At 32.5% G+C, this 13,940-nt stretch overlaps 1 protein-coding gene across 1 annotated transcript in view; it reads left to right on the top strand.

The window, feature by feature from the left end:
• Window positions 1-13,940, top strand: part of STPG2 (sperm tail PG-rich repeat containing 2) — a 405,935-nt gene that overhangs the window by 112,109 nt on the left and 279,886 nt on the right. The window contains exon 8 of the mRNA XM_074228044.1: window positions 11,415-11,522. Within this exon, the coding sequence (XP_074084145.1) occupies window positions 11,415-11,522 (108 nt within the window). The remainder of the gene's footprint in view (window positions 1-11,414; window positions 11,523-13,940) is intronic.

The following is a 13,940-nucleotide window of genomic DNA, read 5'->3' as shown; positions in this document are numbered from 1 at the left end:
TAGTGCACAGGCCCCAGCGTCAGAAGGACCTGAGTTCAAATGTGACCTCAGACACCTAATAATTACCTAGCTGTGTGACCTTGGGCAAATCACTCGACCCCATTGCCTTAAATAAATAAAACTAAAAATAAAGAGGTGCCTTCTCTTAGAAGGGAGGGCATTTCTCTCCTCATCTCCCACCTGTCTGCCATGGGGACTGGCAGTGACTTTCACAGAGATAAATACCTCCAGCAATTCAAGGATTCATCATTTCAGAATATTTGAAGCATACTTCAGGGAGCAGAGGTGTACCCTCCAGATGGAAATTGATTCAGAAATTTCTTTGAGAAATAGGACTTTTGGCAGTGGAGAAGAGAGGTGTCTATAGACTGAAGAAAGGGTGAGCCCTGGAAATAATGGAAAGGAAAAAACATTGGGAGCCTAGAGAATTTTGCACTTAAGGTGACTTGAAGAGGACTCTGAAGGAAGAAAAGTCATTTAGACCCTGCAGGACCAGGGGTACTGAGTCACCTTTGCCTCCATGCATCCTACATGTTATAAGATTATAGGTTCACTTTTTTGTATATAACTTTTGTATTCATGGGAGAATGTATCCCAGGTTTATGGAGAAAAATGTTTTTCAGTTTACTATGTTTTGCTAATTCTTTTGCTGAGAGTTAATTGTGTCTTATCTCTGATTGTAAATGATAAGCATGCTAGGGGCTCTAGAACTGTAAATTTGGGACTACATCCCTCAGGGTTATCTTAAGAACCTGAGGTAGCAGCTCCTCTTTGAGAACCCAGTCTTGTTTGTAAGTGGGGGGGGGGATAGCTCAGAAGACTACATTTATTTTAAATATTTCTTTTATTAAAATAGATTTTGTATTATGACAGTAATATAAACACTGATATATAAATCCTACAATATATGAAGAATACAAAAAAAATCTAAAGTAGTACAAGAATCTTGTTGCAAGTAAGACAGCTTTCTCCTACCAAATTCATCAATTTATAACTCATTTTTCCCATTTTCCTGTCTTAAGAAGTTTTTTATTTTCATCTTCTTTCAACTGAAACTGTTCTCTCCAAAGTTACTAACAATTTATTTATTACCAGATATAATGTTCTTTTTTTTTTTCAGCAATCTTGATCATTGCCTCCTTAATATAGTTCCTTCTTTTCTCTAGATTTCCATGACATTGATCTCTCTTGGTTCTTCTCCTACCTATCTGAGCACTAACCATTGAGTGTGCCCAGGAATGCTCTGGGCCCTCTTCTCTCTGTATACTATTTCACTTAGCGATTTCCTCAGCACTTATGGTTTCAATTACTTCTATGCAGATGATTCTCAGATCTACTTTTCCAGATTTAGCCTCTCTCCTCACCTCCAGTTTTTCATCTAAAATTGGGTTTTAGACAAATCAAATTTAGATGTCTCAGAAGACAACCTGAACACAACATGCCCACAATCATTCACTGTCTTTTTCCTTCTTCAAGCCTACCCTTTTCTGAATATCCCTATTTCTCATGAAGGTATCACCATCTTCCCATTTACCCAGGTTCACAATCTGTTCATCTTCCTTTGTTAGTTTACTCTTCACTCCTATCCCCCATATCCAATCAGTTATTAAGTACTGTCATTTCTTTCTTTGCCATTTCATATATATGTGTGTGTGTGTGTGTGTGTGTGTGTGTGTGTGTGTGTGTGTATAGTCCCTTCTCAGACAATTCCCCCGCCTTGGTATAGGTCTTTCTCTTTGATAAGTTAGCCTTGAAACCTAAAGATTGTAAAAGGAAAAAATCCACCCAACCATTTCACAGTTGCATCATCATATCCTCACATAGCCACTCCCATTAAGTGAATTTAACCTGCTTACTTGAATCCAGAATTATTAAGGACTGAGATCAAAAGGCTATGTCACAGTAATTACTCCAGTAGTTTTATTTAGAATGTAAGAAAGGGACAGATTGCACGTATATAAGTAGGATAATATGTTTGTAGGGAAGATAAGATGACTATAAAGTTCAGAGACTGCCCTAAATACTCAACTAAAAAAGTCCACAGGATATAGCTCTTGACCCAGTTTGCTTCATTTCTGGTGTCTTCTTCCTAGAAGTCTCCACAAAGCAATCTCAGCACCCCCAATACTATAATAAAAGTGTTTTCATCTTCATAGCAATGTTGGCACCCATTTCTATAGCAGGTGACCAGTTAAGATCAGACAGCTCAAGAATAAAGAGGACAGATATTAAGACAACATTGTTAGAAGATACAATCTACTTTAGCAAAACCATAGTCAAGTTTCAAGTATGCTTGGATCTTAGTCTCCCATTCATGATGCGATCCTGAGAGGTTTGGAGGGGGTATCTCTTCTAATACTATTGGATCGGGTCCTCATTAGTTCTCTTCCTCTCCCTATTAGTTAACCACTTAAAATAACTTACTTTTTATAAAATATATTTACTTGATACTAGTTATGTGATCCTGATGATGTTATTAAATTTCTCTTAGTTTATATAAAATAAGGATAACAATAACTTTATAAGATTGTTGGGAAGATTCAGTGAGATATATATGTCAAGTACTTTGCAGCCCTTAAAGATCTACATAGTTCCCATTTAGATGTTCCTATTTTGATATTTTCATATTTAGATATTGTTTATCTTAAATGAATAGTTTTATAATTAAAAATACTTTTTATTTTCAATTCTTTGGTTAGCATATGGCAGGACAATTGGTGTAACATTAATGTAGCAAACTGTTCTCTGTCACTGTTTAATTTTCGATTTGAATTGCTTATAATGTAAGTACAACTTATGAGACCCAGGAACATATTTCAATATCATTATTGATTGAAGCTGAATTACTTTTCCATTTGATTTGCGTTTATATTTGTGTTCCTTACAATGGTTATTTGATTTAATGCAAATATTTAATCTTTTGAATATATAAAGTAAGTTTGTTGTGGTGATTAAAACCTTGCAATGTATGATGTCTTCTGAATGGATTAAATTTTAATTTATAATTATGTGAGTAAGCAGAAATAGAATAGAAATAGAAATAAAACTTTTTTCAATACTGCAAAATTAAGGACGTTCATTAAACTATATCCAATCAACCATTAGTAATTTGTTGCCGAGTACTGCCTACATCTGGGACCCCATCATTAAACATATTTTATTTTGAATGAGAAGAGTAAAATTTTTATTTTTTTAAACAGATGGTACTAAGTATTATAATAATTTATAACTGAGATAAGAATCACATTGAAGAATTTTTATAATATGCTCATTTAAAATTACATATAAACTTTTTTCAGGGGAGTCATTAAATAGAATACAAAACAGAGTTGCTTGATATTGTACATTTTTAGAAATCAAAGTAGAATCATTTTCATTAGTACTGGAAAAGGAAAAAATCATTTAGTTTTGTTAACCAAAATATGTCATCATTGACCCAATTGGAGAGGTACAGTTATATTAGGTAGTAATGAAAAATGATATATGAATATAGTTCACTTAAGAATTAAATAAATTTATTTGTTATATGTTTTTAAATGTTTTTTTAAAATTTTATTAATTTAAGACTATGGAATTAAGTGACTTTCCCAAGGTCACACAGCTAGGCAATTATTATTGTGATATGTTTTTAAATGTAAATAAATATTATTCAGATTGACCCTAAACTTTTAAAATAGGGCCATGATGTAAATTTTCACAAAAAGTTGTTTGATGATATTTCAAAGACAAAATATTTATGATACTATGTAGTCTATTCATGTCTTCTTATCCTATGCTAAAAATAATATTTTGCCATGACTTTTCAGAAATCCTCCATTGATTATCTATGCAATATGTTGAGGCTTTATTCTGATTTAAAAAGAAAAAATGGTGGATATGGGTACAACCCTTGGCATATCCTCTAAACTTATTTTTATGATTTTTAATTTAAAAATTCTGAACCAAATAAAGCTAGCATATCTAGAGGAAAAAAATAGAACAGAAAGGAGTAATATTATCCATGAAACTACTGATCTATATAATGTACATTCTTTTCCTTTTAAGCACAAATTGAACATGTAATTTTCAAAATGGTCTTGTTTGTTTTTTAAAAATATAGTGGATATAATATATAATATGGCTTTTAGATATAATGGATACTATATATACTATAGAGGTCTCCTTCCTCTATATTGTGCATTAAAAACAAACAAAATTTTCAGTGACTCCTTTATTCCCTTCCTACCTCGCTTTCTCCCTTCCTTTTTTTCTTTTTCTTCCTCCCTTCCTCCTTTCCTTCCTTCCTTCCTCCCTTCCTTTCCCTTCTCTTTCCCCACTGGAAAAAAGTGAAATCCATATAACAAAAAATATATAGTCTATGAAATAAATTTTGACAATGACTTCTCTTAAAACGGATATCACATTCTGCTTCAGATTTCATCACCTCTCCATCAGGAAGTGGTGTAGTGTGCTTGGTTCAATGCTAATAATTTTTCTGGAATTGTGTTTGGTTACTACACTGATTAGTGTTACCAGGTCTTTCAAAGCAGTTTTTAACTTAAAATGTTATATTATTCTCCTGGTATATTATTTCACCCTTATATTAGATAAATCTTCCTAAGTTTCTCTAATACCATCATTTACATAATTTCTTACAGCATGATAATATTTTGCTACATTTATATTTGTTGATTTATTTAGCTGTTCTCCAGTTGGAGGTATCTTTTAGAGTCTAGTTCTTTCTTATAACAAAAAGAGCTATATATTTCTACAAAAAATACTTTTTCTCTTTCTTTCTTTTTCTTTTCTTTTTTTCATTTTTGCAAGGCAATGGGGGTTAAGTGACTTGCCCAAGATCACATAGCTAGGTAATTATTAAAATATTGGAGACTGGATGTGAATTCAGGTCTTCCTGATTCCAGGGCTGGTGCTAAATTCACTGTACCACTAGCTGCCCCCTACTTTTTCTCTTTCTTTGATATTTCTAGGGTATAGGGTTAATAATGATATCCTTAAGTCAAAGAAAATTCACAATTTTGTACTTTTTGGCATAGTTCCATATTACTTTCCAGAATGGAATGACCAATTCACAACTCCACCAATGGTGCTTAAATTGTTGTTTTCCTTTTTGATCATATCTGCCAATTTGAAGGTATGAATTGGAATCTCAGAATTGTTTTACATTATATTGTTCTAATTATTATGTAATGATTGGGAGCATTTTGTCATATTTCTATTAACTTAAATTTCTTTGATAACTGCCTACTCATTTTTTTCTGTTTGTTGAAGAAATGACTCATAATTTTATATATTTGAATCAATTCGTATTATATCTTGGCCATCAGAACTTTATCGGAGAAATTTGATTGGCAAAAATTTTAAACTTGATTTTTTTAACATTCAAAAATTATTTTGATAACTATTGATAATTGGATAATTATTGTAATTTCATAATATATATATATATATATGTATATATAGTTGTGTATCATGAGATCTGGTACTGATATGCTTTCTTCTGTTTTTTTTCCATTATTTCCCTTGACTTACTGGATCTTTTATTACTATGGATGACTTTTTTTTGGTAACTTCATAAAATATTTCTCTGTTAGTTTGATTTGCATTTTTGTTATACTGGCATGAACAAGTAGTATCTTCAATTATTGTCTTTTTATTTCTGTTGGTAATATTTTATATTTGTGATCCTAAGTTCCTGTGGATATATATATCCTGGAAGGGAGTCTTCCAAATATTTTATTACATTCTGTAATTATATTGATTGGAAGTTTTCTTTTTATCATTTTCTTCTGGGTTTTATGAATAATATAGAAATGCTAATGATTTATGTAGGCTTATTATAAGGCCTTCAAATTTGGTCAGCTCAATTGTTTTAGTAAATTTTAGTTGGCTCTTTGCTTTTATATAAATAGACTATCATGTCATCTGCAAAAGTAATACTTTTGTGTTCCCTCTTTGTGTGCTTTATTCCATTTAATTGCCCACAAGAAAAATCTTTTTATTTTGTAATTATTATAGCTACTATTTCTAGTACAATATTAAGTAATAGTGATGAGAAATGGATAATTTTTGTTTTACCTCATCTTATTTGAAGGTCTTTAGATTTTATGTAGTACAACACTTTTTGAAATTATGACACTTTTTTGAATTTAGATGGATTATTTTGGGGTTTTGATGGATAAGTCAGGAAGAAAGAGAATTGAGAAAATCCACCATTTTGGTAATTATAACTTTGAAGAGAAAAAATTTAATTTTGTAATGAGACCAGAGGGCTGAATAATAAGTGAAAGGAAAGGAAATGGAGACAGCAAGCATGGACAATATTTTCAAAAGGTCTGTGTAATAATAAAGTGAAGAGGAATGTATAAGAATGGCTTGTGAATATAGTCTAGTGAATTTTATTTAAATGGGGAATATTGAGATATTTAAAAATTGATAGAATTTTGAACATGTAATAGAATTTGCTAATCTTCAACTTTTTTTTTCATTGAGAGTTGATATATAGTAGGTTCAATTCTTAATTTCTAAAATTAAGTTTAAATTATCTGTTTCTTATATGTTAATTTCTGTATTTTATATTTTTGTTAAGTTTTTATCCAATTTACCTGTGAGCTCTTTTTGGAAATTTTGTTTTTTGTTGTTTTTGTTGAAATATGATTCAGCTTTGGTGAAATATTATTCAGTAATAAATTTTCTGAAAATTATCACTTTTTTTAAAGTTTTTTTGCAGGGCAATGGGGTTAAGTGGCTTGCCCAAAGCCATGCAGCTAGGTAATTATTAAGTGTCTGAGGCCGGATTTGAACTCAGGCACTCCTGACTCCAGAGCCGGTGCTCGATCCACTGCTCCACCTAGCCACTCTTGAAAGTTACCTGTCTTTGATTTTCAATTGTGATTTTTCTCTTTTAGATACTACCTATTTGCTTTTGCTTTCTCTTTAAAAATCAGACTGGCTAAACTTGTAGCTATTTTATTAATAAACAGTTCCTGGTTCTATTTATTAATTCAAGGTTTTTTTCTTTCAGCTTTGAAAATATTTTCTTTAATTTTTCAATTTCTGATCTGGTGTTTAATTTTTAAATTTATGGTTTATCTTTTTTAAAAAATCATAATTTATGTATTTGTACTTTTTTCTCTTTTGTTGATGAGAATAGATAGAGAACTCTAGGGACTTCTTTGAATTCATCACAAAAGTTTGTTTAAATGTTTTTCTTTTGTGCTTTTTGATGAAAACATATACTTTCCCCCTCTGTCTTGCTTTTTGATATACCAGTTCTTAGCTTTTAAATTATTATTCACCAGATGATTTTTTTGCTCTTTTCTTCAAAGATTCTCTCTCTTTTTCTAATAAATATATACATACATACACATAAATGTATATGTATATGCACTGTGGTTAGCTAAAAATGTCTTTTGATATTTTTTCTGCATTTGTGAGGTTTTAATGTTGTAAAGTTTTCATGCACAGCTGAGCAGACTTATTTCTATTCTCATTCAGCAATCCCCAAATATCTATCATATTTAACTTTTCTAATTTTCTCTTGACTTCCATGTTCATGTTTTAAAATTTATACTCCACTTTGATGATTTCATGAAGAATGTATGAAATTTCAAATTATCTAGTCCATTAAAGATCTATATTTTCCTCTATAGTATTCTAAATTGTCCACAAATTTCTACAATAAAGGCTTACCTTTCTCATATACTTTTTAGAATATTGAATTCCAAGTTTGTCTATTTTTTAAATGGCAGCTGCCAAATCTTCTGTGATTTTGACTAGGTATTTTATGCTTGAGTTTCTTTTTTTTTATAGTTCCTTTTTTTGGAAAGATTTTTATTTATTTTTATTTTTACATTTTTTTCCCCCATTCTTGCTTCCCTCCCCCCACTCCCCCACAGAAGGCATTCTGTTAGTCTTTACACTGTTTCCATGGTATACATTGATCTCAGTTGAATGTGATGAAAAGTATAAGAGATAGCAAAATTACATAATAAGTTAATGGTTTTTTTCCTAATTTGAAGGTAATAGTTGTTGGTTTTTGTTTAAACTCCACAATTCTTTCTCTGGATACAGGTTGTATTTTTCCATTGCAGATGGCCCAGAATTGTCCCTGGTTGTTGCACTGATGGAATGAGCAAGTCTATCAAGGTTGATCACTACTCCCATGTTGCTGTTAGGGTGTACAATGTTTTTCTGATTTTGCTCATCTCCCTCAGCATCAGTTCATGCAAATCCTTCCAGGCTTCCCTGAATTCCCATCCCTCCTGGTTTCTAATAGAACAATAGTGTTCCATGACATAGATATACCACAATTTGTTAAGCCCCCTTTCCATTCCTCAATTGAAGGACATTCACTTAATTTCCAATTCTTTGCCACCACAAGCAGGACCACTATGAATATTTTTGTACAAGTGATGTTTTTACCCTTTTTCATCATCTCTTCAGGGTATAGACCCAGTAGTGGTATTGCTGGATCAAGGGGTATGCACATTTTTGTTGCCCTTTGGGCATAATTCCAAATTGCTATCCAGAAAAGTTGGGTGAATTCACAGCTCCACCAATAATGTATTAGTGTTCCAGATTTCCCACATCCCTTCCAACATTGATCATTGTCCTTTCTGGTCATATTGGCCAGTCTGAGAGGTGTGAGGTGGTATCTCATAATTTGCATTTCTCTAATAAGTAATGATTTAGAGCAATTTTTTTTTTTTTTTAGTTTTTGCAAGACAATGGGGTTAAGTGGCTTGCTCAAGGCCACACAGCTAAGTGTCTGAGGCTGGATCTGATCTCAGATACTCCTGACTCCAGGGCCAGTGCACTATCCACTGCACCACTTAGCTGCCCCAATTTAGAGCAATTTTTCATATGACTATGGATTTCTTTGATTTTCTCATCTGTAAATTGCCTTTGCAAATCCTTCGTAAATTGGGGAATGGCTTTTTTTTTTGAAAATTTGAATTAGTTTTCTGCAGATTTTAGAAATGAGTCCTTTGACAGAAATACTAGTTGTAAAAATTGTTTCCCAATTTACTACATTTCTTTTGATCTTGGTTACAGTGGTTTTTGTCTGTGCAAAAACTTTTTAATTGAATTTAATCAAAATTATCTAGTTTGTTTTTAATGATGTTCTCCATCTCTTCCTTGGTCATAAACTGTTTCCCTTTCCATAAACCTGGCATGTAAACTACTCCAATATATATTGGGGTAATATATATTGACCTCCTTGATATTTCCTTTTTTAGAGATTTGCCTTGCTCAATTATTCTCCCTGAAGTTTTCTTGGTTGTGATGACAGTAGCTCTTAGGGCTTCAGTCAATTAGTCAATTAATAAAATTCATGATGACATCTTTGTAAATACCCCTTTTCTAACATCTGCATCTTTCTAGTTATCTTTTTGCTTAGTCCTAGCCTATATGAAGTAACTTATTTATTATTTTTTTTTTTTTAGATTTTTCAAGGTAACAGGGTTAAGTGGCTTGCCCAAGGCCACACGGCTAGGTAATTATTAAAGTGTCTGAGGCCAGATTTGAACTCAGGTACTCCTGACTCCAAGGCCAGTGCTCTATCCACTGCACCACCTAGCTACCCCATGAAGTAGCTTATTGAACTTTCTTTGGCAATTTTTCATCACCATCCTATCCAGTGTTCTTTTTTTTTTTGCCAGGCAATGGGGTTAAGTGACTTGCCCAAGGTCACAGAACTAGGAAATTATTAAGTGTTTGAGGGCAGATTTGAACTCAGGTCCTCTTGACTCCAGGGCTGATGCTCTGTCCACTGTACCACCTAACTGCCTCTCTAGTACTTTTTTGATTATTATTGGAGTTGGACTCCACCGCAACTTAAAAGTAGCCATCTTTTATTAGAAACTGATTTTTAGAAACTGATTTCCCCATCCATTTGATTTTTTATATGAACATTTCAACCTTTTTTGGTCATATTTATCTTTAAAGATGTACTTTATGCCTCTTCTTTTGTAAAAATCATTATTGGGTGATTGTCCTTTGGTTTGCTTTTAACTTTGATTCACAGAATCTCAGAATTTTAGAAATAGAAATGATTTTAATGGCCATCTAATACAACTCAAATAAAAAATTGAATATTATAGTATACTTGACATGTGATCATTCATACTTTTCTTGAAGACTTCCAATAAGGAGGATCTCTTGTCCTAAGGTAGCCATTCAATTCTTGGACACTTTTAATTATTAAGCACTTACTAACCCTTACTTTATGAAATTTTGAATTTTAAATTCCTTCTCTCCTCCTCCCCAATGCACTGAGAAGGCAAACATACGATATCATTTATATGTGTGATGTCATAAAAAACATTTACCTATTAGCTCTGTTGCAAAAAAATAAAGAAATGAAAAATAATACACCTCAGTCTGTTCTTAAAATCCATCAGTTTTTCCCCTGGGGAGGATAGCATTTTTTTTTTATTATGGGTCCTCTTGAATTGTATTAGATCATTGTACTGATCAGGGCATCTAAGTTTTTCATAGTTGATCCTTGTTACAATATTGTTTTTACTATATCTAGTGTTTTCCTTGTTTTGCTCACTTTACTTTGCATAAGTTTTCTCAGGTCTTTTTTTTTTTTGAAGTGAGTGATCCTTGTGGACATTTATTATGCCACAATAATATCCCAGCATAGTTTTCATCTTATCTAAGGAAGTACAGTTAAAAAAGAAATTGTGATTAAGTTTTGTTATGGAATTTTAAAACTTTAATAGTTAACTTAAATTTTAAAAGAAAATAAAAACATCATTTTTGAGAGGATAATTATAAAATTAAATTGTAATAGTTGTTTTATTTTTGTTAAATTATTATTAAATTTTATCTTAACCTTAACATCTTGAGATTTTTTTGAGCTTTGTCCATAGAAGACAACATTGAATTGCAAGGGGTGTATCTTTTTTGTAATTGATATTTTATTTTTCCAATTACATATTATAAAGGTTCTTCAACATTCATCCACATTCTTATGCATATCTTTAAGTTACATAATTTCCTTCCACCCTCCCTTCTCACCCCTTCCCCTTGGCAGTGAACAGTCAGGTGAACATTGCACATACACATTTGTGTATTAGTGTAGATTAGTCATTTAAGGGAAAATAAAGAAAAATGAGATAGGATAGAAATACCTAAGAGAAATTTTTAAAAAGTGTTCATTCAAATTCTGAAATGGTGTATTTCTGAAAGACCAGAAGCTTCATCTGAGATTTTTTTTTGTTTTTTTTTTTGTGCATGCCAAGCAATATCTTTTCCTTAGAAAAAGTTGTTCCTATGATTTTATACAGGGACTTCTTTTAAATCTAATTATAACTTAGTTCAAACATAACTAGCTACTCCCTTGTCTTCTACCTCAAGGTACCTCATTAATGAATAATTTAATTTTTTTCCACTGTGTAATTCAGGGAGTACCAGGACCTGGGAGTTATGACATTAAAAGTCAATTTGGAAATGTAGAAAGTGAGACAGCTAGTATGAATGAAACACATCCTGCTTTTCTTTCACAATGCCAGGTAAGATTTTACAATAATTTTTATATATATTGGTCCAAATAGGCTGAATAGGAAACTAACCACTTGACCAAGAATGATAAATAAGCATCATATTAGAGTTTTAATTAGTGGGGGAGAAACAAAAACGGGAAAAGCATATCTAAGGAAAACAGAAACATATAGCTAGAGAGATCCTGATCAATTTAAAGAATGGAATCTTGTATAGGGGTCATATATTATTCAAATTAGCAGGGAAATCTGATACCAACACTATGTTTTATATAATTATAACTTCAAATAATTTGAATCTGAATAGATGTGATCTCTTCATGGGGTTTCATTATTTATACTAATCTGGGTCTTTTTATAGTCATACACTAGAGAATCAAAGTATAAAAGATTGGTGTGTGTAACATTTAGCATTTATATTATTAAGATTGAATACAAATTAACAATCCAAACTGAACTATACAAAAAAATTGTTATATAAGGAGTCCATTTCAATTTAGGAAGCATCATAACTGAACCTGATTAAGATCTTTCCTTGGTCCCTTTTCTTTGCGTGGCAGTGACATGTTGCTGAAAGAATATTTACTTCAAGGGTTTCATAGCAAATGTACAAAGGTATAATAGCAATTATAATTCAAGCATACTTTAGAACACGAAACTCCAGTTAATATCACTTCATTCTTGGTGGGGGGGGGATTAGCTTGTTTCTTATAGAGTACCATCCTAGATTCCAAGAACAAGACTCCTTCAGTCTCAACTCACAGTAAGATGGTTTCTTAGGGCTGCCCTGCCAAACTCACTGGCTGTAAGTCTCCCATGCAACCCCAGCTCCAAGGTCACTATGGCTTAGACTCGGGTCTTGTAGGGGGTCACCATTGGTTACAAAGCACAAAAGGACAAATCAAACAGAAAACAACACTCCCAGTCATCTTTTGGAGCCAGGGTGGAAGAAAAAGCAGGAAAAGGAAGTCCTTTTCTTACAGGTTTAATTCCTGGCACTTGAATTGCAGATAGATTGTGAACTTCATCATCTGGAGCGAAGGACTTGAAGAAAATAATGTGAACCAAAAGAGAATCTGGCCAGTTTTAAAGATAGAGAACCCCCATGTCAGATCTGTGGGCAAGCCCAGATATACCTTCCAGGTTATCTTCCTCTGTTTTAGGCAATTTGACCTTACAATGGTCCTTAGACCTTTGCTGAACTATTGCTGAATGGGAGGAACAATAGAGTACTGGTCATTCTGTTCATAGTACCCATGCAGTTTGGAGTTGTCAGAAGATTCATTTCAATCTTTTAAAAGTTTTTGTAACATATTTATACATTAACTTTATATTCTAAATGGAGAAAATCACAATAACAATTACAGAAATGTCTAGCAACCAACTTTGAATTTATCAAGTACCCGCAGTATACCAGGAACTTTTCTAGGAATTGGTAATAAAAAGTAAAACAAAACAAAACAAAACAAAAAGCCTCTTGCCTTCAAGGAGTTTATATTCTTTTAGAAGAGTCAAAATGTACAGGTACTACTAAATACAGAATAAATAAAATATAAATTTAAGGTAGTTTTTGGGAAAGAGGTTATCAGAAGCTGGAGAATCAAGCCAAAACAGATAGAAGGTGGAGCTTGAGTTGAGTTTTGAAGGACTTAATGGATTATTTGAAGCAGAGGGAAGGAGAAGGTATATTCCAGACACTCACATGAGCCATTCCTTAGGGAATGTATTGTTTGAGGGACATCAAGAAAGTATGTTTGGCTAGAGCACAGAGTATGGGAAGGAGACTAATGCATAACAAGGTTGAAAAGTTCAGTTGAGGCCAAGTTGTGGAGGACTTTAAATGCTAAATAAGAGTTTATATTATTATTCAAGAGACAGTTATTCAAGAACCACTGAAGTTTATTGAGTAGGAGAGTGATATAGTCAGTTCTACATTTAAGAAAAATTACTTTGGAAGCTGTATGGAGGATAGATTGAATGAGGAGACATATGAAGACCAATTAGGAGGCTATTTCAATAGGTGAGAATTTCTGGAAGCTTTTATTAAAATGGTGGCAGTGTGAGTGGAGAGAACAGAGTAGATTTGAGATATATAATCAAGGTTGAAATGACAGCATTTGACAACTAAATGGAATCATAGAGTTCAAGAGTGTTAGAATTATCTTACCGAATTTGTGAAATTTGGAAACTGGAAAGATGGTGGTAACCTTAACAGAAATAGGAAAATTTGGGGAAGGGTGTATTTGAGAGAGCGTGACGAAAGATGATGAATTTGAGATGTCAAAGGGACATACGATTTGAAGTGTCCAAGAAGCAGTTGTTGATGTGAGATTGGAACTCAAGAGAGAAACTGAAAGTATATGTATAGATCTGAAAGTCATCTGCACAGAGGTGCAAATTGAACTCATGGGAGTCATTGAACTCATCAAA

Source organism: Macrotis lagotis, chromosome 3 (genome assembly GCF_037893015.1).
Source record: "Macrotis lagotis isolate mMagLag1 chromosome 3, bilby.v1.9.chrom.fasta, whole genome shotgun sequence".
NCBI classification, from domain to species: domain Eukaryota; kingdom Metazoa; phylum Chordata; class Mammalia; order Peramelemorphia; family Peramelidae; genus Macrotis; species Macrotis lagotis.
Note: the sequence above shows the minus strand (reverse complement) of the source record. Positions and strands in the feature narration are given on the sequence as shown.